The following is a 23,817-nucleotide window of genomic DNA, read 5'->3' as shown; positions in this document are numbered from 1 at the left end:
CGATTGCTAGTTATTTCAAATTTCTAATACCTCTGTAATTAGCATACACATAAAAACATACACATGTGAAGGTAATGTGTGCTTTTTTTTAAAAAAAAGATCTATTTGTTTATTTTAGAGACAGAGAGACAGAGAATATGCAGTGGGGGGAGGCAAAGGTAAAGGGAGAGAGAGAATCTCAAGCAGACCCCCCACTGAGCGAGGAGCCTCATGCCTTAACCGACCCACTGAGCCCCCCAGGCACCCCTCGATAATGTGTGCTTTTATATGACATTTGTTTCTCTTGATTTATATTATTATTTATGGTAGAGTGATACCTAATTAACATAATTTTTGATTTGATCTTGATAGTAAACTGCAGTATAGACAAAGCATCACATTTTTTTCAGAGTGCGATGGTTGGATGCATCCCATACAAAAAGGTCAATGGATCCGTATTTCTTCTCTGTAGAGCGCAACGGAAGAGAGAGGAAGCTGGGCGTCAGATTGCCTTGGTTTGAATCCTAGAAGTACCCTTTACTTCAACTGTGTAACTTTGAACAAGTAGCTAATTCTCTCTCTTCCTCTGTTTGCTTATCTGGAAAATGGGCATAACGATAGGGCCTAAGTTCTAGTTATGTTATGAGGATGAATGAGTTATTATGTGTAAAGAGCTAAGACCAGTGACCGGCACAATAAGTGGTCAATAAAGGTCAACTTCTATCATTACTATTATTACTCTTATTAATGTCAGCCACTATGTCCAGACAAATAACTGTGAAGTGAATAGTTACTATAGCTGGGAATATGTAAATGTCTTAGAGTTGCTTTTCAATATCACGGTGACTTTTTTGGTTTAGTAATTTAATAATATTTTTTATATTTTAAACAAAATAATTCTAAAAATTACGTGAAAGAGCATATGCCAGTTGTTTCCATCTGAGTTAATATGAATAGTTTAGTAAGTCAGTCTTTTTACCTCATGTATATATATTCTTTTTATTGTATGAGTTTCAGGTGTACATTATACTCTGACATCAGTATACACTACAAAGTGATTACCCCTCAAAATCTAGTTACTATAAGTCACTTGACAATTGACCTTGTTTACCCTTTTCACACACACACCCACCCCCATTCTCTGTATCTATGAGTTTCTCTTTGGTTCATTGTATTGGTTTGTTGTCAGATTCCACATACGACTGAATCATACCCATCTTTCTCCCTCTGACTTATTTCACTTAGCATAGTATCCTCAAGGTCCATCCATGTTGCTGCAAATGGCAAGATTTCATTCTTTTTTATGGCTGAGTAATATTCCATTTCACATTCCACATCTTCTTTATCCATTCATCTATTGATGGACATTTAGGTGTTTTGTACATATCTTGATTATTGTAAATAATGCTGCAGTGAACATAGGGGTACATCTGTCTTTTTGCATTATTTTCATTATCTTCGGATAAAACCCAGTAGTGGAATAACTAGATCATATGGTAGTTCTGTTTTTAATTTTTTGAGGAATCTCCGTACTGTTTTCCACAGTGGCTGCCCCAGTTTGCATTCCCACCAACAGTGCACAAGGGTTTTCTTCTCTCCACATCTTCGCCAACACTTGTTATTTTTTGTCTTTTTGATAATAGCCATTCTCATAGATGTGAAGTGACATATCATTGTGGTTTTGGTTTGCATTTCCCTAATAATTAGTGATGTTGAACATTTTTTCATGTGCCTCTTGGCATCTGTATGTTTTCTTTGGAAAAATGTTTATTCAGATCCTCTGCCCTTTTTCAAATCAGGTTGTTTGGTTTTTTTTTTTGTTGAATTGTATGAGATTATTTTTAAAGATTATTTATTTATTTTAGAGAGAGAGAGAGAGAAAGAGAGAGCACAAGCAGGGGGAGGGGCAGAGGGAGAGGGAAAGAGAGAATCTTGAGCAGACTCCCCACTGAGTGGGGAGCTGGATGCAGGGCTCGATCTCATGACCCTGAGATCTCAACCTGAGCCAAAACCAAAAGTCAGACACTCAACAGACTGTGCCACTAAGGCACCCCTGTATGAGTTCTCTATATATCTTGGATATTAACCTCTATCAAATGCATAATTTGCAAATATCATCTCCTATTCTGGAGGGGCTTTTTTGATGAGGGTTTCCTTTGATATGCAGAAGCATTTTGGTTTGATATATTCCCATTTGTTCATATTTGCTTTTGTTTCCCTTGACTTTGGAGTCTGATTCACAAAAACATGACTAGGACCAATGTCACAAAGCTTATCGCCTGTGTTTTCTTCTAGGAATGTTATGGTTTTGGGTTTTATATTCAACTATTTAATTCATTTTGAATTAATTTTTGTGTATGGTGTCAAATAGTGGTTCAATTTCATTCTTTTGCATGTGACTGACCAGTTTTCTCAACACCATTTATTGAAGAAACTGTTCTTTGTCCGGTGTATGTTCTCATAAAGTAATTGTCCATATATGTGTGGGTTTATTTCTGGGCTCTCAATTTTGTTCCATTGATCTGTGTGTCCGTTTTTATCCTGGTACTATACTGTTTTGATAATTATAGCTTTGTAGTATAGTTTGAAATCAGGGGGCATGATACCTTCAGCTTTGTTCTTTCTGAAAATTGCTTTAGCTATTTAGGATCTTTTGTGATTCCTTACAAATTTTAGAATTATTTGTTCTAGATCTGTGAAATATACTGTTGGCATTTTGATAGGGATTGCGTTGAATCTGTGGATTGTTTTGGATAGTATAGACATAGTAACAATATTAATTCTTCCAATCCATGAATAAGCCAGTCTTTTTAAATTCACATTCATATATAGCAAGTAGTATTACATAATCATTATAATTTTTCTTTACAAGAATTGTAATAGATGTGTCTATGGAGATAATAGTATTAACAGTAGCATTTTCTTCCTAAATTGTTCATCTAGGGGATAATAGATTTCCTTGAGCTTTTAAACTACGTTATATGCCATTTTAGATGCTTTGTCCTTTTGGAAAACATCATCTTCTAATGAAATGCATTTTACATACATTCGTATATGATGCTACAAAAATTTTCTTTTCAAAGACTAACCTAATTTTCTCTCTTTTCACCAGAATGGGGCAGTATGATCACAAAATTTTTCTTACTATGCTGAAAGACACATGACTGGAGTGTGGTAACAATCGCTCCTCCCAACTTGTACTTACAGAATTTATTTAGCACATTCCTGGCAGTACAGTTTTAAGGGCCGTAGAAACAATGGAGAATATACATCAGCTTTGTGTTTCACAGTAGTTCAATGAAGTTCTCTTAGAGTACTCTCTGGTGTAAACTGAGCAACATAGGGCTCTGGGCAACACAGAAGCTACTTCTCCAAGTTCACGGACAGACGCTGAAGCTGCCACTGATCAGTGCAATAGTTACTCATTAGCAATTATTAAAATTTGTGAAATGCTTCCTCCGCTTGACCTGACTTTATCTTACTAATTTTATTTTTTGGTAATGGACACTCCTACGGAATCTCTCATTTTAATGTCTGAAGAGAGAAACGCATTTCTCTCAAATTTTTGCATGTATCAACAAAAGATGATTGCTGTAGATATGCATTGGATTTTTACAGTCAAGGTGCCCCTAGTGTCAGTGTTATTTTCTTTTAGAATGACCGGTCTGCGACCTGTTAGTTAGATTGAATTGAAGAGTTTATTATTCTAGAGATTATGGTTTGCCTGATGGAGCGTTTAGATGCAAAATTATGGTTTTGCTGGCTTTGCATTTATGGATGTTGGAAATACGCACCAGCATCTTCAAGGGTCTCAGGCACCTCCACACGTTGTGGAGACAATCTGGGTTTACTGTTAATCTCAGTGTTTTACTGTTTTCGTGAGGCCAGATCTGTTAAGCAAGTGCTTTCGCATACATTTTCCCTCAATCTTTTTGTTGTTGTCGTTGTTTTGTTTTTTATAATTGCTTGTTGGGTTGAAACAATGGAAAAGAATTATGCATAAGAATTAAATGTCATCATCAAGATTTTAACATAACTGGCATCACACTGGAATTTATGAATGGTTTACTTTATAGTCATGTATTTTTAAAAATACTATAGCATTACTTAATATTAGAAAGCTGAACATATGTTTTCTAGCATTCTACAACGCAGTTTTTAAAATCGTAAGCCTACACTGTTGTTTGGCATTCAAAACCCGTGGGACTTCGAACACTGCATGTTTATGATGTATGACTCACACTAGTTCTAGCAGGAGTTTTTTCATGTATTAAAAGAGAAAAACAACTACCAGGTTTTAACTAAGATATTAAAACTGCTACAGCTTTTGGTAGTACCAACAAGAGTTCTATTGTTAGGGAGAAAAGATTTACCCCCAGGGTGCTCCTCCCCCAGTCCCAGGAGAAAGGGCGCCTCACCAGGGAAGATGACTCACTCCCTGCTGATATATTTGCTCAGTGGTGGTGAATACAAAATAATTTAACAGCACATTGCCCTGCAAAAATGCAAATTCTATAATGAGATCTTGTTGTCTATTCCATAAAAAAATGTACAGTTGACCCTTGAACAACCTGGGGTTTAGGGGAGCTGACTGCCCCTCCCACAGTCAAAAATCCATGTTTAACTTTTGACTCCCCAAAAACTTAACCACTGATAGCCTACAGTTGGCCAGAAGACATAAGGATAACATAAACAGTCAATGAACACATATTTTGTATGTTATATGTATTATATATTGTATTCTCTTTTTAGATACAGAAAGAGAGAATGAGTGGGGGAGTGGCAGAGGGAGAGAGAGAGAATCTCAAGCAAACTCTACACTGAGTGCAGAAGGGGGTGGGGGTCTTGACCTCACCACCCGGAGATCATGACCTGAGTTGAAATCGAGAGTCAGACACTTAATCAACTGCACCACCCAGGTGCCCCTCTATACTGTATTCTTACAATAAAGTAAGCTAGAGAAAAGAAAAAGGTTTTAAGAAAATAGAAAGAAGAGAAAATACATTTACAGTGCTGTACCATATTCACTGAAAAGAATCCACGTGTTAAGTGGACTTGTGCAGTCCAAATCATGTTGTTCAAGGGTCAGTTGTATTCTCTATCTGGGTTTATTTTGAATTCACTCCAGATCTGATTGCCTGGAAAATGTCCTGTGCCGGATTACAACTGCGCACAACAGCCTACACTTGAAGCAAGGGAGAAACACTGCCGTGACACTATTTCATCTGTTCGATTGACTCTAAAACGCTAGCAATTGTAAAATGCATTGAACTTCAGAAATGTTAAAATGCAGGGGAGATGTGTCTTAGAATTAATGAAATAGCATGAAAAATAAAAGAAGAACCACTTAACAATTTCACTCGCCCAGAGACAATCACTATTAAAACTTTGATTTAGTCTTACTTCATGTAATATAGGGTACTGTAATTGTTTCATTGTTCGCCTGTCTGCCTGCCCTGTAGGCAGTGAACTTCTCAGGGATTCAGAGCATGTTTTACTTACTGTTATCCCAGGTCCCTAAGACAGTGCAAGCTAAGACATAGGAGCTCGGTAAATATTTTTGATTCTGTGATCTGAGAGATTGAAGCTGTTTCAAGCTGCCTTCGCTCTTCAGAATTCATTCATTTATTTATTTGCTCATTCAATCAGTCAGGCATGGTCCTGTTTTTGCCTTAGAACTTTCTGAGTCGTGTGAGCATTGTACAGTTGAGGAATTCATGAGAAATGATCTTCCTAAAAAGTAAATCTGAAAATAACACTCCCATGGTCAGAATTCTTTATTAATTCCTCATGGTTTCAAGGATGAAGTTTTATTTTCTTTTGCTTAACAGCCAGGCACTTTATGAAGTGACTCTAGCTTTCCTCTCTATCCATAACTGCTATCACTCTCCCACCCTTGACTCTGGCTCTGCAAATGTTTCTCTGTCGGCAAGATAGTGAATATTTTAGGCTTTGCGGCCCATACAATTTGTTACTCAATTATGACTTTGTACCAAGACAGCAGCAATAGATAATACATAAAGAAATGAGTGTGGGTGTGTTTCAGTAAAACTTTACACAAGTGGGGGCATGCAGGATTTGGCCAGTGGGCTGTAATTTGCCAACAGATGGTCTAATACATACATGTAATTAAGATATCTAAGTTCCTTGCTACTCTCTGCACATTAGCTCCAATTATGATGTCATCGAAACAGTGGGTCAGTATGACGTTCTGTTGGATGCCAAGATGAGCAATATCTCTGCCGAGCAGATGATGGCCAATAGTGGAAGAGTTTCCCTAAAGATGTATTCTGTTGTTTCTGCTGGATAAAAGCAAATCACTTCTGATTATTTTTTCAAGTTGGTATAGAGTGTTTGATCTCAAAAGGTGGTCTCCAGGACCAGTGGCACCATCATTCATAGCCTCCAGAGGCCAGCTAGCAGAGGGCTTTTAAAGGATCCTCTAACCAGTGTCTTCCCCAGGGTTTTTATAAGTAGAGTCTCCTGAACTCCTGGGAACTGTCATTGGGGGAAGGTGGTGGGCGTGTCCCACATGAGGTAAACTCATCTTAACATTTCTGGTTCTTCAAACTTTTGGGTTCTTCCTGTACAGTATGCAAGCAATCTGGCATCTCAACCTTAGTGAGGCTAGACCACTATTGAATGAGTCCATCGAAGAAACTGTTGAGAGACATAGCCAATAGTCAGTTCAGAATCTCTGCTAGGCACATGACACCAATAATTCCAGCCTAAACCAAAGTTCTATTTTCCAGTTCTCACATCCTTAGAAATGACATCCACACAGATTCCCTTGGTTTATTCCAATATAACTTAGAAAAATCCTGCCATTCTTTAGAAGGAGAGTCAGATTTGTCCATGGCTGCCTGCAAACTGTTGGGATGACTCTAGTTATGGGTCTTCTTGTGAGTAAACATATCCTTGCTAGAAGTTACCTGTTGTATCTGCCATTTGGCTTGGGTCTGATCTTCAAGATTAATTTTCAGGCTCAGATAGAAGCTTTCTGGTTTTTAACTATGACTGAACTGCAAGCTCCAGCTTCAGCTTATAGTTTTCTTTCCGCAAGTTCCTAGCACATCCAGAAACAGCCATCTGCCATCACAATCCCTTTTACTCACCTACGGCCAGAGTCATTTGGTCCTCTACGGAACTTGAGTCCTTTGATAGTGACTTCCTCACAATCAAACACAGGTGATAACTTAATCGATTATGATATCACTGCCAGTCATCAATTACTGGTATTCCATTTCCCGTGGTCAAAGAACTCAGCACTGCATGCAAGACCAAGACACAACCAAACCCAGAATCTCTGATATCTGAGACCCACTCCTGCTGCCAAGTGCTCCATCAGTCAGGAAAACCAGAGATTATAATATAGGTGTTGGAAGGCTGAGTAAGCAAAAAGGGAATCCCGAAGCAACCTATGAAAAATTACCATAGGAACAGCTACCACCCCTAACACTGGGGAACAGAAGAGGTCAATGTTATCTGAATCTTAAAAAAAGGGAACCAAAAGAGAAAATGAGAGGCTGGGCCTTGCCGAACCTGGTTCAGGGGGTTCTAGAAGATTGAGAGCCATGAGCGAGCTGCAGCAGGTGTAATGACAGTGCTGACAAGGACAGTAAGCAAACAGAAGGGGGTCCTATCTCCTCTCCTTCTGACTTTCACTATCTCCTGGGGTCCCCTTGCAGCAGACTCAAGGAGAGAGGAGTTGGCGAGAGAGAAATGTGGCTTGCAGATGCTTGGCCCCAGCATCACAGGGCAGAGCAAAACAGAATAGATTTAGATCCGAGACCAATAGTTGCATAACTGGGCACCATGGAAAGAACTGAGGGAGGAGCAGCCAGAGGAAAGAGCAACTACTCAGACCCCAACAGAAGGAAACGTGGCACGTTCAAGACACAGAAGGGAAGCCAGCAGGTGGACTGGGAGCCTAGCGAGCTAGCAAGTATATGAGAAGAGGTTGGGGAAATCACCAGAGCCCATATCATATGGGACTTTGTAGACTGTATTAAGTGTTTGGATTTTACTTTTTTTTAAAAAATATTTTATTTGTTTACTTGACGGAGAGCACAAGCAGGCAGAGCGGCAGGCAGAGGGAGAAGCAGACTCCCAACTGAGTGGAGAGCCCAATGCAGGGCTCGATCCCAGGAACCTGGAATCATGACCTGAGCTGAAGGCAGATGCTTAACCGACTGAGCCACCCTGGTGCTCCTGGATCTTTCTTTTAATGCATTCAAGCATTCTTCTTTCTTACTTGTTAAATCCTATTCATCTTTAGAGGCTCAGCTTATACAGAAGGCAACCATAGTTTACCAGTGATGTCTTATATGGAATCATAATTGCTGGCTTACTTCTCCGTGTGCAGTGCGATACTGCAAGCACTGTGAGGGTAGAGAATTTGTCTTTCTGCCAGCAGTTATATTCTTAGCACCTGGCATGGTACCTTGGCGCCTGCTCTCACTTTCTCTATATGTTTATTTAATGAGGTGATCAATGAACAGACCATCTACTGGGGTAGATCTTCCCTGGTCCACTTCCTCAGTGAGTTAATGTATTCGACCACACTGTTTACAATTCATTGATTTAATTGTCTCCCCACTAAAGGGGAACTTTGAGGATCAAGATAATTACTTATTACTCGAGGGTACCTTTCTAGTGCCTGGAGCTCAGTATATGTGCATTGCATGAATGAACACGTGAATGAATGAACACATGAATGAATGAATGAATGAATGAATGAATGAATGAATGAAACGAACAACCAAATAACTGGAGCTCAATGCAGACACATGGGTGTTATCTGCAAATGGATAGAAACTGAAAACAGTGAATTGGGAAGGAGACAGAATGAATTCCCCCCCCCCCCGCCCACCTCCTTCCTTCTCTCATTTCTTTTCTCTCTCCCTCCCACCTCTCTCCCTTTGTTCCTTCCTTCCCATCTTTTTAAGCATCAGTCATCAATATCTGAAGCCACAGAGAAGACAAATCAGATAAAAACAAAAATGACCAGTAAATTCTATAAACAGAAAGAGTAGCTAGGTATGACAGTTTCAAGCTCAAGCTGGCTGCGGAGAATGGATGGCATTTTTAAAAGAAGCTTGGCTATAAAGAGAAGGAAAAAACATTGATTCCTATAGCTAGAGAAGAATGTAATTTAAGGAAAAAAATTAATAGAAAGGCTAGATATAACAGGAAAATTCCAAGAGGGAGCACCTGAAGAATTACTTTTGCCACCAAAACAGAAACCAGGAGTTAGAATTGAATGTAGACACAAAGTTGAGGGAATGCTTTCCATGCCTTCATTTTCTCCAGGGAATAGGAATGAAAACAATCTGCAAGAGTGAGCCAGGAGGGCTGGGTGGGACACATGAATGGGAGAGGGATGACACAGGAAAGCTGGAAAGACTGCCAGATGACAATGACATTTCCGTGGCCCCAGTCTATGATGTTGTGACATTTTCTCCAGCCCCAGTTATCGGCTGGATATCCTGGAAGGGCAGAGAGATGGGTTGAGGTTTTGCTGGGCGTCTTCGGCAAAAAGCCACAGGACTGACAAAAGTTGCACAGTTGCAAAAGTGATCATTCATGGGGCTGGACTGGAGAGGGACAGAAGGGAATTGAGAAGGGTGTCCTAAAGAGGAACAAATTAAGAGGTCATAAGTTGTAGGTCTTGAGGTCTAAGAGCAAACCAGTATGTGTATCCATACCCCTTCACTAGGTGTGTGTCGTATCACTGAATATCTTCAGATCCCAGTTTCCACTGTGCTTAGGAAGGTGATGAAATTAGACTAAATAATCTCTATTTTATTTTTATTTTCTTGGTTTCACATCTCATATGCTGTTTGTCCTGGATGATTGTAGGTTGTGAGGAGAAAGAAGCAGGACACTAATTAAATTCTAAAAGAGCCATTGTAAAATATTTTAAAGTTATTTCACATAACTTAAGTTATGAAGTTACGAAGCCATTGTAAAATATTTTAAAGTTATTTCACGTAATCTAAGTTAAGAAGTAAAGTTTGGAGTGTGAAAATGTATGTAAAAAATGTATGCACGCAAACTATGGCATAATTGAGAATCTTATTTATTCTTAATATACTAGGGGCGTTGAAGGTGAATGCTTATTATCTCAGGAATAAAAGCTGTATAGCATAATGGAAATAATAAAGTCTGAAAGTTTCTAAAAAGTCAGGCACATATTGGGTAGAAGGTTAAAAGCACATGACAGAATAATGGGAACAGTGGGAGGAAGGGAAAACATAAAGATTTGAGTCTATGTTTAAACATTTCCTAGGTTTGACAGGTATTGGGAATTAAAATATTAAATATTTTAAATAAATATTAAAATTATATATAATGTAATATATAAAATATAACATCATGTATAATGTATGATAAAATCATATAATAAATGAGTCCGTTGATTTAAAAAATAAAGGGTCCAAAATTAAAAGGTGCTATTTTCTGTGTAAGGTCCCTGAAGGTTAAGGCCATATCCATATGATTCACCACTGTCTCTTGGGCGAATAACTCTGTGCTTGACATCTAATTTTGCTCACCAAATATTTGAGGAACGGGAAAGTAGATGTAAGATGGTATTGTTCCCATTTTCCTCAGGTACAAAGAGATACACAGGAATAACAAATTTAACCTGGAATTTTTAGAATTTGTCTTGGCTATAGAAGAGAGTATGTGATCATTATGAGACCAAAGTAATCACTATGATTATTAGATAATCACTAATGGAATAATATGCCTAATGTCTACTGATAGAACGGTATTTTTTGGTGACCTCTGACCACACCATAATCTTATTAGACTTTTTTTTTTCTCTTAAGGTCCTTAAAATGCCTGCCGACTATGTTAAAATATCCTTTCTCTTTCAAGGACATAGTAAGAAGGCAAAAATATTTATCCTTACATAAAATTAGACTTATGTTACACTCCCTCCAGCACTCAGGCTTATATTATATCCAGTAAATGTGGAATAAAAATTTTTAAGACTGGCAAGATGGAATTTGTAATTGAAGTTGTTGGTTTTTGTTTGTTGTTGTTGTTGTTAAGACCAAAAATAGTATTTCATCTTCTATTGAAGTATAAAATCATATGTTCTAAGTACTATGTCTGTTCATAAATTCTTGTCAGTTACAAAAGAAGATGGAAAATAATTGAAAGGAACTTGCGTAAGGTGCAAATGAAGTACCACGGCATGGGATAAACTCATTAAGTTAATGATATGAATGATCTTCAGAATCAGTGATGGAAATGACATGGTGCTTTTCTCAGGAAAGAAATGAAACCACAGAAAAATGGGAAGCATTGTTTTCAAAATGCATGCTAATGTGGTACCACATTTGTCCCTCCAGATAAGAGACTAAATACTAAGTAGAAAATAAAACAAAAATATGCATATAAGCAAGTCTATGTGCTTGTCTCCTGCGCTGGAGAATAAACAGAATACCGTAACTGAGCACAAGCTTTTAAATAGGGAGTTGATCTGCAGAAATTGTCATTTGCCCCATAAGCTCACAATTATGTCATTAAATCACAATCAAGGGTGTTAGAAGGAGTAATTAGGAATATATTGTAGGGTTGCGCACTCATAAGAAATTTTTTATGGGAGGGAAAAAATCTTAAGCATTCACTGTGGGGAAGTCTCCTAAGACTTTTGAAAATCAAGCATTTCAGCCCATGAGGCTTTTATTTAGCAAGAACAGCCAAAAGAGGGGTGTGTGTGTGTGTGTGTGTGTTTTACCTTAATTTGAAGGTTGTTTAAGCACCTTGCTGTTTTCATCTCTGGCCTAACATGTTCATAAGAGAAAGAATAGGAAAACGGACAAATGTTTTCCAAAGGGATAATTACTAAGTTTTTCCTTCTATGTTTCTTAAGGAATCAATTCCAAGTTTCAGTTTGAAATCATGCCAGGTGCTTCATCTGGGTTCTTCAAGATAAATCCTGACACCGGAGAGGTAGTGACCACCACCGCACTTGACAGAGAAGTTCGGGAAGTTTTCAGCCTTCGAGGTAAGGGATGCCTGACAATGCTAACAAATGAAAGTAGGCAGCAGGAGGTTAGCGGTGAAATTTTATATTTCTGTGGCGTGTCTTTACGTAAACTGTTACTGACCCAGTGCTACCCAGTTAGTTGGGTCTGGTGCAGCCTCGTTGGGGCAATATATTTTAGGCATGAATTCATGGCCAAGGTCTGTGCCATCTTTTATGTCTCATCAGTACTTGTACGAGATGGAGGAGTCCCTTCGTTATCCGGCACTGCGACAATTCTCTGTACCGTAGAAGATGAAAATGATCACGCACCAGAGATTATTGTCCCTGGTCATGACATCGAGGTTCTGGAAAACCAGGGGCCAGGGGTTGTCTACACTGTTTTGGCTTCTGATATGGACGCTGGCAATAATGGAGCTGTCAGGTATCGCGTAATTGGTGAGTACTTTCGCCACCAAAATTCTCCTCGGGACACTAAGTTGACACACTGGTGATGATTCTAAGTATTTGGTGTCTGTTGCAGTGTCTACAGAATACACACTCAGTAAGAGCTGTTTGGTGCCATGTGTGTCCTTTCCACAGATGGCCTGAGCCACTGGCCTCCAGATTCTTAAATCTCCCCTCAGCAATTCCTGTGAAGTTCTCTGTGGTAACATTAGTGGGTGTGCAGATGGAACACATAAATTTTTTCTACTTTTGTGTCTTTCATTTGATCCCTAATATTCTTATTATTTTAGGCCAACAAGACTTCTGTCAGTCTTTTTTTCTTTTTTAAAGATTTCATTTATTTATTTGACAGAGACAGTGAGAGAGGAAACACAAGCAAGGGGAGTGTGACAGGGAGAAGCAGGCTTCCCACCGAGCAGGGAGCCCGATGCAGGGCTTGATCCCAGGACACTGGGATCATGACCTGAGCCAAAGGCAGACGCTTAAAGGTTGAGCCACCCAGGTGCCTGTCAGTCTTTTCCTAAATGGAATCTAGAGGATGAAGAGATAGACAGTTCCCAGAACTGAATACCAATGTAACACTTAAGAACTATAACCATACCCCACCCTTGATCGGAATCTGTAGGAACTTCTACCCAGAAGATAATTTTGTGATATGGCTCCCTTTGGATCAGAGGCATAAAAATTTCTGGCAGAATAATGTTAGCATTCATATGGAGAGAGCCACATTTTCTTCTTCATCTAAAAGAAAAAGTGATTTTTGGTATATATCGGCATGCACATAGAATGATAGGAGTTGAGGAGAGAGTAATGCTTCAGAGACTGCTTCTGATGGGGAGAAGTTGCTTTTAGATCTTCTAAGAATGGTTTTGGGACTAGCTTCTGGAAGCTATCACTTTCTGTTTGCTAAAAATTCTATAACCAGTGGCATTTTCTGTGTGCCATCCATTTTACTCCAAAATGAGAATAGCCTTATTGCCTTTTTGCCCAGTTATAAAAGTGATATATAATTGGTGTAGAATAGGTACAGGTTTATGAAGAACAAAAGCAGTAACATAAAAATTTATATCTTGCAGAGGTAACTCATTCATTAGTTTGAAAAACACTTCTCCATTACCTTGGTGAATGGAGACATCAATTTTACGTATATTGGACAATTTATATATGCTACTTTGTTACCTCATTTTTCAAACTCATTTTTTATTTATTTTTATTGTTTATTTATTTTTTTAATCAGAGAGAGCACACGAGTGGGGGGAGTGGCAGGCAGAGGGAGAAACAGGCTCCCTGCTGAGCAAGGAGTCCAATGTGGGACTCGATCCCAGGACCTTAGGATCATGACCTGAGCTGAAGGCAGCTGCTTAACCAATTGAGCCACCCAGGCATCCCTAAACTCATTATTAAATATACTATGTGAGTCTTTCATATCAGTACATATACATATATGTTAGCATTTCTAATATTGTCTCTTCTTACTGCATATATAAAATATCGCTTATTTCATCCATCCCCTTTTATGGTCTTTTAAATATTGACTGTAATAGCAGTCTTACAATTATAAAAGTGCTGCAGTTGAACACTTACCCAATTATTTCCTTATGATAAACGTAAGTGAAGTTCTCATGTCCAAGGGCATACATATCTTAATTATTTATGTGTATTGCCATACTTTCATCCAGAAGAATGATACCCTTTCAAACTAACTTGTATAAGCAAGCCCAATTTTACTTCTTTTCTACCTGTTGCATTGGGTACTTTCCTTTGTAAACTCCACTTGTTTTCTAGAACTTTCCAAACAATCTGTGATTAAGGACCAGGGTTTGAATTTTTTTTTTTTAATTTTCAATCTGTTGTGCACTAAAACTTTTGTAAAATACAATAAATATGAATTACTGTAAGGAAAAAAACAAAGGCATACAAAATGCAAGCCCCAGTTATTTAAATCTATTATGGTATTATTCAGGCATAAAATTATTGTCAAGTCTCTGTAAGATTTTCTAAATGCTCACTTTCAAATTCTGTGTTTATCTTGTTGAGCACCGATTACAAACAATCCCCAGAGTGCCACCCACTCCCCTTCACTGCATCAGGGTTTGCTCTTTCACTTCTTTTTCCCATACTGTCCAAGTTTCGCCTTCTGTTGGTTTTACTCATCAATATTCACCAATCCTTCCCATCTTGAAAAAAGTCTTCCCTCAGATGCATCCCTTCACTGTCTCTTTACCTTCACAATCAAGCTGCTTAAAAATCATTGTGTACATTCTGGTTTCTGTGTCTTTGCCTTAGTTCCATTTCTTAGCCTGCTACAATGTGTATTCACTGAAACTACACTTGCAGAAAGACACTTAGGATCTTGTTGTTGCTAAATCCACTGGATCCCTATGACTTCTTAATTTAATTGTACTGCTTTATGCCTTTGTGCACCATGCCCTGGACACTTGGTTCCACCTTGACTTCAGAGAGTCACTTTCTCCTGATCCTTCATCTGCCTTTGTAGACAAGCCTTCCCAATGTCCTTGTTCTGTGTGTGGTCCTCGAGTTTCCAGGGTGTTTTGTGCTTATTTTTTTTTTTTTTACTTTGCTCATGGATGCACTCTTACTGCATCATTTCATCCAGTCCTCATCTTCAGCTACTGCTGACACCCCTATATCTCCCTATCTTTATCTGCATCTGAGATCTAAGTCCCATTAAAGGACATTTTTTAAAAGTAAAATAATGACTTTCATACAAATACAAAATTAACAACTGCCAAAGATTTTTTATTTAAGTCATTAATTAATGAGCAAACCAAAAAGATGTTAAAATTGGTCCAAGGAGAATTCTAAGACATGCACGCGCACACACACACACACACACACACACACACACACGGGAAATAAGGAGCTCTGAAATGCAGATGAGGTCTCTCTGCAGGACAATAACCAATGATATTTCACTAGACATAATAATTTGCATTTCTGTGGACAAGAATCACCATTATCAATTTTCAACAATTTACGGAGTGATAAAATAGATGGAGCACGGTGGAAAGCCAATTCAAATGGCAAGTCCAGACCCGATATTCACTACTCATTTTTTTTTTCACCCTAGCACATCCACTTATCTTTCCCTCACATTTCAGATTGTCCCACCTCAAGGACCCTGTTGTTATGCCCAACAGCTTTGCATTACCAATGTGTCCCCAACTGCATTCAGAATCACTTCTCACTACCCCCCATCACAGTCCAGCTTCTCCTAGAGTTTCTCCGGTGACTTCACTCAACTTACCCTTAGTGGAATCTTGAAAAACCATGTACTCCCAACACACATATTTTTAAGTAACTGACTAAAAATTTTTATTAGGAGTTTAACTAGTGTCTCTCAGAACGTCATAAATATTGACACATCACAATAAAGGCTATACCACCTTTTAAAAATATCAAATATAATTAAAAAATACTTTTTGAAAATATATGCAAACAACTTCCCAGGCAAGGGAAGGCTCCCATTCAAGGCAAAGCCAGGTTCCTTACCTGCCCTCAGTCCCATGGGTGCTGCCCAAGCCGAGGACACCTGCGGGATCAGGCCCACAGCTTGGAGTCCTGTGTCCTCAGACACTGAGAGACTCAGAAATCTTTCTGGAAGCACTCTGGACCTGCAAAGCCACCAGTCAAGGCACCATACTTAAGAGAGAGATTAGAGAGGATGCTAAAGGTAACAATGTTAAGGAATGTGGAGGGGCACCTGGGTGGCTCAGTCGGTTAAGCGTCTGCCTTCGGCTCATGTCATGATCACAAGGTCCTGGGATTGAGTCCCTGCATCAGGCTTTCTGCCCAGCAGGGAGCTTGCTTCTCCCTCTCTCTCTGCCTTCTGCTCCCCCTGCTTGTGCTCCCTCCCTCTTTTGCTCTCAAATAAATAAAATCTAAAAAAAAAAAAAAAAAAAAGAATGTAGAAAAGACAAAGCCACATGATATTAGGTGATTTCTCAGGCAGAACAATTTTAGGAATAAGAATATGTCAACTGAGCTTCTGGAAATTACCTTAAAACTACCAGTTTCCAAACACTTCTTAGAAAACTTCATATAACCCCAGGGGTACTCTGACCTCATTTTAAACACGACTGTTCTAAACACCCTTCACTCTTTCACCTAAGCCCCATCATGAATCCTTCATCCCCTCCTCCTTACTTTTCTCCTTAATATCTTTGGGATGTGTCCACTTCCTCTATGCCTGTATTCATTTAGAACCTCCCGGTTGCTCAAGCAGATTACTGTATTAACCTCCTAACTTTCCTGTATTCTTACCAAGATTTGACATTGCCACCTACCCCTCTTCCTAAAACAGAAATGAGATTCAGGACCCTTTCCCTTCTAAAATCCTTCAGGAGCTCCCAGTGGATGTTAAGGCAGACTCTTGAGCAGTATACACAGGGTGCTTCAAGATTTAACACCCTGCTTATCTCCTAAATTCACGTCTTCCCAGCTGCCAACCCTTTCCCTGCCTCTCCACGCAAACCCCCAGGGAACCCCGTGTTGTAGTTACACTAAAACATTTGCAGCCGTTAAGTCCTCGTATTTCTAAGGCTTACTTCCCTCAGGCTCTCCCCTCTGCCTAGAACACACTTTTCAAAACTTTTAGCCTGGCTCCCTCTGCTTTAGGAGCCAGTTTTGATGTCACTCTTTCTAATAAGCATTCCTGCCCATCCTAACACAGGACTGTGTGTCCTTCCTCCATGCTTCTGGGCGCCCCGTGCCTATGATTTTCACACCACACTTTAATGTCGTGGTACTGACCCAAATTCCTCCTGGACTGTAAATGCTTGGAGGCTGGGATCATGCCTGACTGTCCTCATATTCCCCGCATCCCGCACACCCTCGGCATGTGGCAGGTTCTCCTTAAATGTCTGCTGAGCGAATGAGTCATTTTATCAACGACAAATGCCACAGAAATGTAGGTTTGTCTGATCACCCCTATATTTGGTACAAATTAATTGTGTTTTATGAACAAAATCCAAATGCAAGTCCCTTGTCCTCAGCCCCGAAAGCTACTTATGGCTATTGTTTTTTGAACGCTGTTCTACTTCTTCCCCACATGCTGTTGGCAGACTCCAGTAAATTCCCACTCTGTTTTTTGTTTTTTGGGGTGGGTTTTTTTATATATATATTTTATTTATTTATTTGATAGAGAGCGAGAAATAGCAGGGGGCAGCAACAGGAGAGGAGGAAGGAGGCTCCCCTCTGAGCAGAGAGCCCGATACCGGGCTTGATCCCAGGATCCTGAGATCATGACCTGAGCCAAAGGCAGACGTTTAACTGACTGAGCCACCCAGGCACCCCGATCCCACTCTGTTTGGAATAGTGTGCTTCATCCAAGAATATGCCCCTCATCCAAAATATGCCCAAAAGGTCATTGAACTATATTTTTCCTGACTAATTTTTAGGATGACTTTAAGATATCTTTGAAGGCTTTTTGTCTCTGTGTTCAGGTTTAACTTTTCTTCTGCTTGGTACCATGGGCAAGAGTAAAGTGAAGATTTTTTTTGGAGGATACGGAGAAGAATAAAACCTCATCATTCCTTAAGTTAGGGAAGAAACAGACCAGTGTTCCCCTATCTCTTACAGAAGTGTTATGATTCATGCACAAGGTGCACGGGGCTGTGGAAGGGAATCTCACTGCATCCACAATACCACTATCAACCTGTCAGTTTTTTATTGATACCTAAAAATGGACGTTATATCCTGTTTCTTATTCCTGCCACCAGGAATTTTATTGCAAATAAAACATACATTTTAATCATCTCAAGAGGAAAAATATATGAATATAAAAAGTTGTAAATGCAGACACAAAAATCCATACTGCTGCAAATCAGTCAAAGCAAGTGTTCTGATTATTCGAATTAAGAGAACTATTGAATTATATTATTTTGTGTATCCCTGATAATAGAGGCTTCATGAGGGCAGGGACTTCATCATGTTCACTGTTATATCCTCAATACTTACAAAAGTGCTAGGATGCAATAATCATGAAATAAATCTTTGTTGAATGAATGAATCCTGTGTATGTGTGTATATATATATGTATAGGTATATATCTCATATACACATATATATGTATATATCTCAACACATGTATGACTATACATAGCACATACACATATATAATGAATCATATATATATGTATATATAGCTAGCAAAGGGCTGCCACTTCTTCAATTCGAATGAATTTTGAATTTGAATTTGTTTTCTTTAACAGATGGAAATACGGACAGATACTTTGCTATTAATGAAACTTCAGGAGAACTCTCAACCACTCACGCTTTGGACCGGGAGCAAATCAGCAATTTTACCCTAGTCATCCTGTGCTCTGATCTGGGGGATCCGCCGAGGAACTCTCTAGTGCAGCTGCAGGTCAGAGTTTTGGACGACAATGACCACGGCCCGTCCTTCCCCACGCTGCTTTACCAGGCCTCCGTGAGAGAAGATGCTCAAGTGGGCACAGTGGTTCTTGCGCTGTCTGCCGTGGACAGGGATGAGGGTCTGAATGGACAAACTGAGTATTTTCTGGTGGATGAGACTTCCGGTGCATTCACCATTGATGCCGTGGCAGGTACGTTGAGAACCCGCCACACCCTGGACCGAGAAGCCAGATCTCAGCATACGTTCAGGGCTGCGGCCAGAGACTGTAGTGTCCAGGGCTCAAGAAGCACCACTGTCATTATAAAAGTACACGTCACGGATGTCAATGACAATGACCCAGTTTGGGAGCAGAACCCCTTTGAAATTTTTCTTTCCCCCCAGTCACCTACTAACCAGACAACTGCTGTTCTGACAGCCAGCGACCCTGACTTGGGACCCAATGGAACTGTCATTTTTAGTTTTGCAGAGACCCAGTCCATGTTTTCTATTGATAAATATACAGGAGAAGTCCGACTTCGGCACCGCCCATCTTCGGAATATTTTCCAATCTGGCTGCAGTTACAAGTTAGGGACCAAGGGGTCCCAGCTAGGATGACCACTGGCCTCTTAGTTGTTCACATGGAGGGAGAAGATGTAAAGATTTCCTTCAGCCACCATCTGTATAAAGGGACTGTGACCGAAAATTGTGATACAGGTGAGTGTCCCCTCAAATTTTTATATATTGTACCTGTTTGGGCAAAACACATAAAACTAAGGATTATACAGCAAGAGTGCTATTGCGGATTCAGTCACAAATTTCTGAGTTCAGCCAATGTTTGGTATGCTGACGCTCACCCATCATATAGTATTAGAACAGGGCCTTCAAATATGGTAAAACACACATACACACACGCACACAACCCTTTAAAGACAACAAAGAGTAAAAATACTGAAAAATAAATCATTTAGGGCTTTTGAAGTTTCAGTTAATTTAAGTTTACAACCTCAAAAAAAAAAAACCACCTTAATTTAAATGTATCTGAATTCCTTAACAAGTGTACATTTCCTAAAGTGCTTTCTTAGAAGTACAATAAAAGAGGAGGTCTGTTGTGGTTAAATGCCTGGGCTCTGCCTGAGTTTAAATCCGACGTAAGTTCACCGCACCTCCTTGGGCAGCGGTATCTGTCTGAGCCTCAGTTTCCTAATCCATAAGTTGGGGGTAAGAATCATGCCTACCTCATTAGGCTTGGGGGCTGAATAAGCCAGTTCATGTACAGCACTTAACACAGCATCTGACACAGAGTAAGCATGTCCTAAATAGAAACTACGAATACTAGTATCTTTATTCATCTTGATATGGTCAGCAGGGACTTTCAAACAGTGCAGTCATAGCTGATCCTCGAAGGATTCAGGGCAGCTCAGACCAGGCTTCTGTGAACAGTACTATTTTTCCTCATAACGCTAAATTCTTTTCCAATTACTACCTTACCTTTATGTCATAATGGGAAACGTAAATAAAAAATCAGTTTTAATTGTCTTTCTAACCCAAAAGTGAAAAACCTTCTATATAGATACTTGTAAATTGAAAGACATTTGACCTGGGTGATTCAAGCTAACTAGAGAGCGGAGCAATGAATCTACTGACTCTTTCCGCCCACCAGGCAAAGCACATGGACTCGAAGAGGAGGCACTTGGTTGCTAAAGGTGTGCTGTGCCCTGTGCACCTGCTTGTGGCATTCTTTTGTCTGTATTTTGTCATTTTGTCATGATGCAATTTCACTTTCCCCATACCTACAGAAGCCATTATTTAAAAGACAACCGGCATTTTTCTGAAATTGTCTTATTCATTTCATAGTGAAAATATCTATGTTACACGTTTTATACTGCCTTCTCTATGAAAAGAGAATATTCAATTTAATACTGAATATTAAATGAGGGTTATTTTCAGCTGCAGATTATTAACTTGACATTGACCCTTTGTGAAATTATGGGTATCCCGTAAGTTGCTTCCTCAGAAGGCCTCTCATTATTCTAAACATTATTAAGAGTGAATTGCAGTTATCTGCATTAAATGAAATAATAGTGACTTCCAAACTAAGTCAGAAATTTCCAGCTTATATTCTTACAGGTAATGAGACTTCCACAGAAGCGTTACATGTTAAACAAATGTTAAACAAATGAGATACTCCTTAAAGCTCTATTTCTATTACTCTTAGGAGGGATACATTCCAACATCAGAGCAGAGCCTGATGGAAAGTCAAGTTAACATTTTCTAAATAATATAGCACAAAATGCAGTATAGTAATCAATCTTGAAATTGATCTGATACAATTAGAGAATCTTTGAGCCCAGCCTTCATCTGCAGTGCAAATATGAACATTTCTCGAAACGTCCTTGACACTTGGTCTTTCTGTCTCTCCTTGAATATTTTGGTGACTGAGTTTAGAAGGGTGGTTCTAGAAATTGGGTGTGAAACAAATGATCTGTAACCCACCCGTGAAGGTTCTGCCTCATTAGATCCGGAGTCCAGGAATTGTTTTTAACAAGCTCTGCGGGTGATTTGACTGCAGGGCAAAGCTGGAAAATCTCTTTATTTGGAAAGTCATTCATATGTTGAACCCAGCCCTGCCCCCTTTCTGTCTCTCCATAAATCTAGCTCTGCCTTCTGGGGCCCTCCACTGATCTACACAGTCACTCTTCAGGTATTTTCTTTGCTCTTACCACCATTTTTCTTTAATGAGTATTAAGTATCAGGTACTTTACTTTTCTGGTGGGATGTATTAGTGAACTTGTCCTTGTGAGGCTTACGTTCTAGCATGGATAGAGGGACAGTGTTCAATGAACCTAATTAATAACTATAGCCTATTTAGATGGTGACAAGAGCCGGCAAGTAAAGAAAAAGCAGAGCAAGGGAAGAGGGCATTGGGAGGTCTGGGGTGGGGGAAATATGGCAGTTTCAAAGAGTAGGTAAGAGCGGACATCGTGGAGCAGGCACATTTGGGCAAAGACCTCAAGAGAGGAGACAGTATATTTGGGGTAGAACATTTCAGAAAAAAGGGGAAAAGGTAGTGGGAACCTGCCTGGTTTGTTCAATGAACAGCAAAGAGGACTGTGTAACCGGAACAGAGTAAGCAAGGGCAAGGATAGTAGGAAAAGAGGTCCGAGGACCGACAGACCACGTGGGGCCCTGTCAACCACTGGGGAGACTTTGACTTTTCCTCAAGTAGTTTCCCCTTCTTTAATTCATTCAGTTGTCCTTCACCTTAGAGGGTTTCCAACCACTGCTAGTGAACATTCACATCCAGTATAAATCCGGCAGAGTAATAGGCATTAAATATATTAGTCCTCAAAAGAATTAGCATGGACGTCATCATTGTTACCATGCTTTGTGACGTTAGCGAATGACATTTCTGAATATTAAGTAACGTGTCTGGGCTTCCCCTAATTGTTAGAAGAGGATCAGTTTGTTTGCAGAATTAAACCTAAGTAAAAGTCATTATCTAAGGCACCCCAAAGAAGACATTCCAATATGAAATTAAGTTATGGCTTAGTAAGTATAATATTTGTCGTTGAATTCAGAAGTGAATTAAAGTCACACTAATAAAAACTGCCATGGGAGTGCAAGATTTGCACCTGTTTTCATTTTTGCCATGTGCCATTCATTGGGATGTCGTAGGTTCACTCGGCTGATAGGAGAAAACCATTATGGCAGGAAGCGACCTTGATTTTAGCCCATTGCCCATCGCTCAGGCAGCGTCTCATCATATCTGTACACCTTCCATCTACTCACAGCCATTACAATTGGATTAATCAATACAGTTAAGAGTAACCTAGTCTGAGATAAAAAGTGAGGGCAGAAGACAGTGAAAACCAAATTACTTTCTCACCTCTGAAGGCGGGCCTCTTGTTTGGGATTCAATCAGGAAAGCTAATGAGTAAATGGATGGGAAGCCTTCATCCTCCTGTCCACGTCACTCTGTCTTCTTTCACCCCTGATCAGAGTTGTCCTTCTTAATCCTCTTGTATTCAGAATTACGGAGTTAAATTTGACTGTTACCTTTTAATAGAACTTAAGGCTCTAAAAATCTCGTTATTAAATCTTACCCATAAAGACGACTAGAAATACTTGTGGCAGTACTACGAGCATACAGAATTCATAAACATTCAGGTAAGTATACATTTCAAGACATCTGAAGCAACAGGTTGGGGCCTCGCTGTGAAGAGTGACCATGACGTGTATGAAGGGCATAAAGTCTACACTGAGAGAGAAGCTAAACTTTGGCATCAGGTAGGAAGGAGAAAGAGAGAAGGCAAAGATGACAGTTAAGGAGACCCTTGAATTTGATTAGATTCAACTAACCTACACCTGGCTCGGCAGGATTTCCTAACCTCCTATGAAAACAGTGACACGACGCATAGCATGTTGATTGACATTTCAAGCTGGCCAAAACTTGGCCCCCACCCGAATTCACAGACCACCAGATCATATCCTAGACACCAGAAGGTGATTTTTTTTTTTTTTTGCTTTTAAATTCCAGTGGTTTTAAAAGACTGTAAATCCATCGATTAGTGCTAGAATGGTGTTGATATAAATTATTTAATAACATTTTATGGCTTCCAGGATTGCTTCCTCCCAAAATATGTCTTCAATTTTTATTTTCAAATGAAAAATATGTGCTTATTGGAAGTTTACATTTTCTGTGGGTTACTCAAATACCCTATCACTAGGTATCGCTTGACATCCTGAATGAATTCTTTTTTGTATTATCATAAATTTTCATCACCCCAAATTAATTTTAACATTTCAATATTCTTTTAAGAAAATGAAAAGTTAAAACAAATAACTCTAATCTATTTATATTTGTTTCACATTTCTTTCTTGGAAAGCTCACAGGTTTGAGTCTTGATTAACACTGCATTCATCTGGGGGGCCTAGGGGCTCAGTCGGCTAAGTCTCAGGTCATGGGCTTAGGTCATGATCCCAGGGTCCTGGGATCCTGTCCCATGTCAGGCT

The 23,817-nt window shown here is 39.4% G+C and overlaps 1 protein-coding gene across 1 annotated transcript in view; it reads left to right on the top strand.

Moving 5' to 3' along the window:
• Positions 1-23,817, top strand: part of DCHS2 (dachsous cadherin-related 2) — a gene marked incomplete at its 5' end in the record, with an annotated part of 237,182 nt that overhangs the window by 166,760 nt on the left and 46,605 nt on the right. The window contains 3 exons of the mRNA XM_026499070.3: positions 11,867-12,001; positions 12,209-12,418; positions 18,661-19,518. Coding sequence (XP_026354855.3) covers positions 11,867-12,001; positions 12,209-12,418; positions 18,661-19,518 — 1,203 coding nt within the window. The remainder of the gene's footprint in view (positions 1-11,866; positions 12,002-12,208; positions 12,419-18,660; positions 19,519-23,817) is intronic.

This window comes from Ursus arctos, unplaced genomic scaffold (genome assembly GCF_023065955.2).
Source record: "Ursus arctos isolate Adak ecotype North America unplaced genomic scaffold, UrsArc2.0 scaffold_11, whole genome shotgun sequence".
NCBI classification, from domain to species: domain Eukaryota; kingdom Metazoa; phylum Chordata; class Mammalia; order Carnivora; family Ursidae; genus Ursus; species Ursus arctos.
Note: the sequence above shows the minus strand (reverse complement) of the source record. Positions and strands in the feature narration are given on the sequence as shown.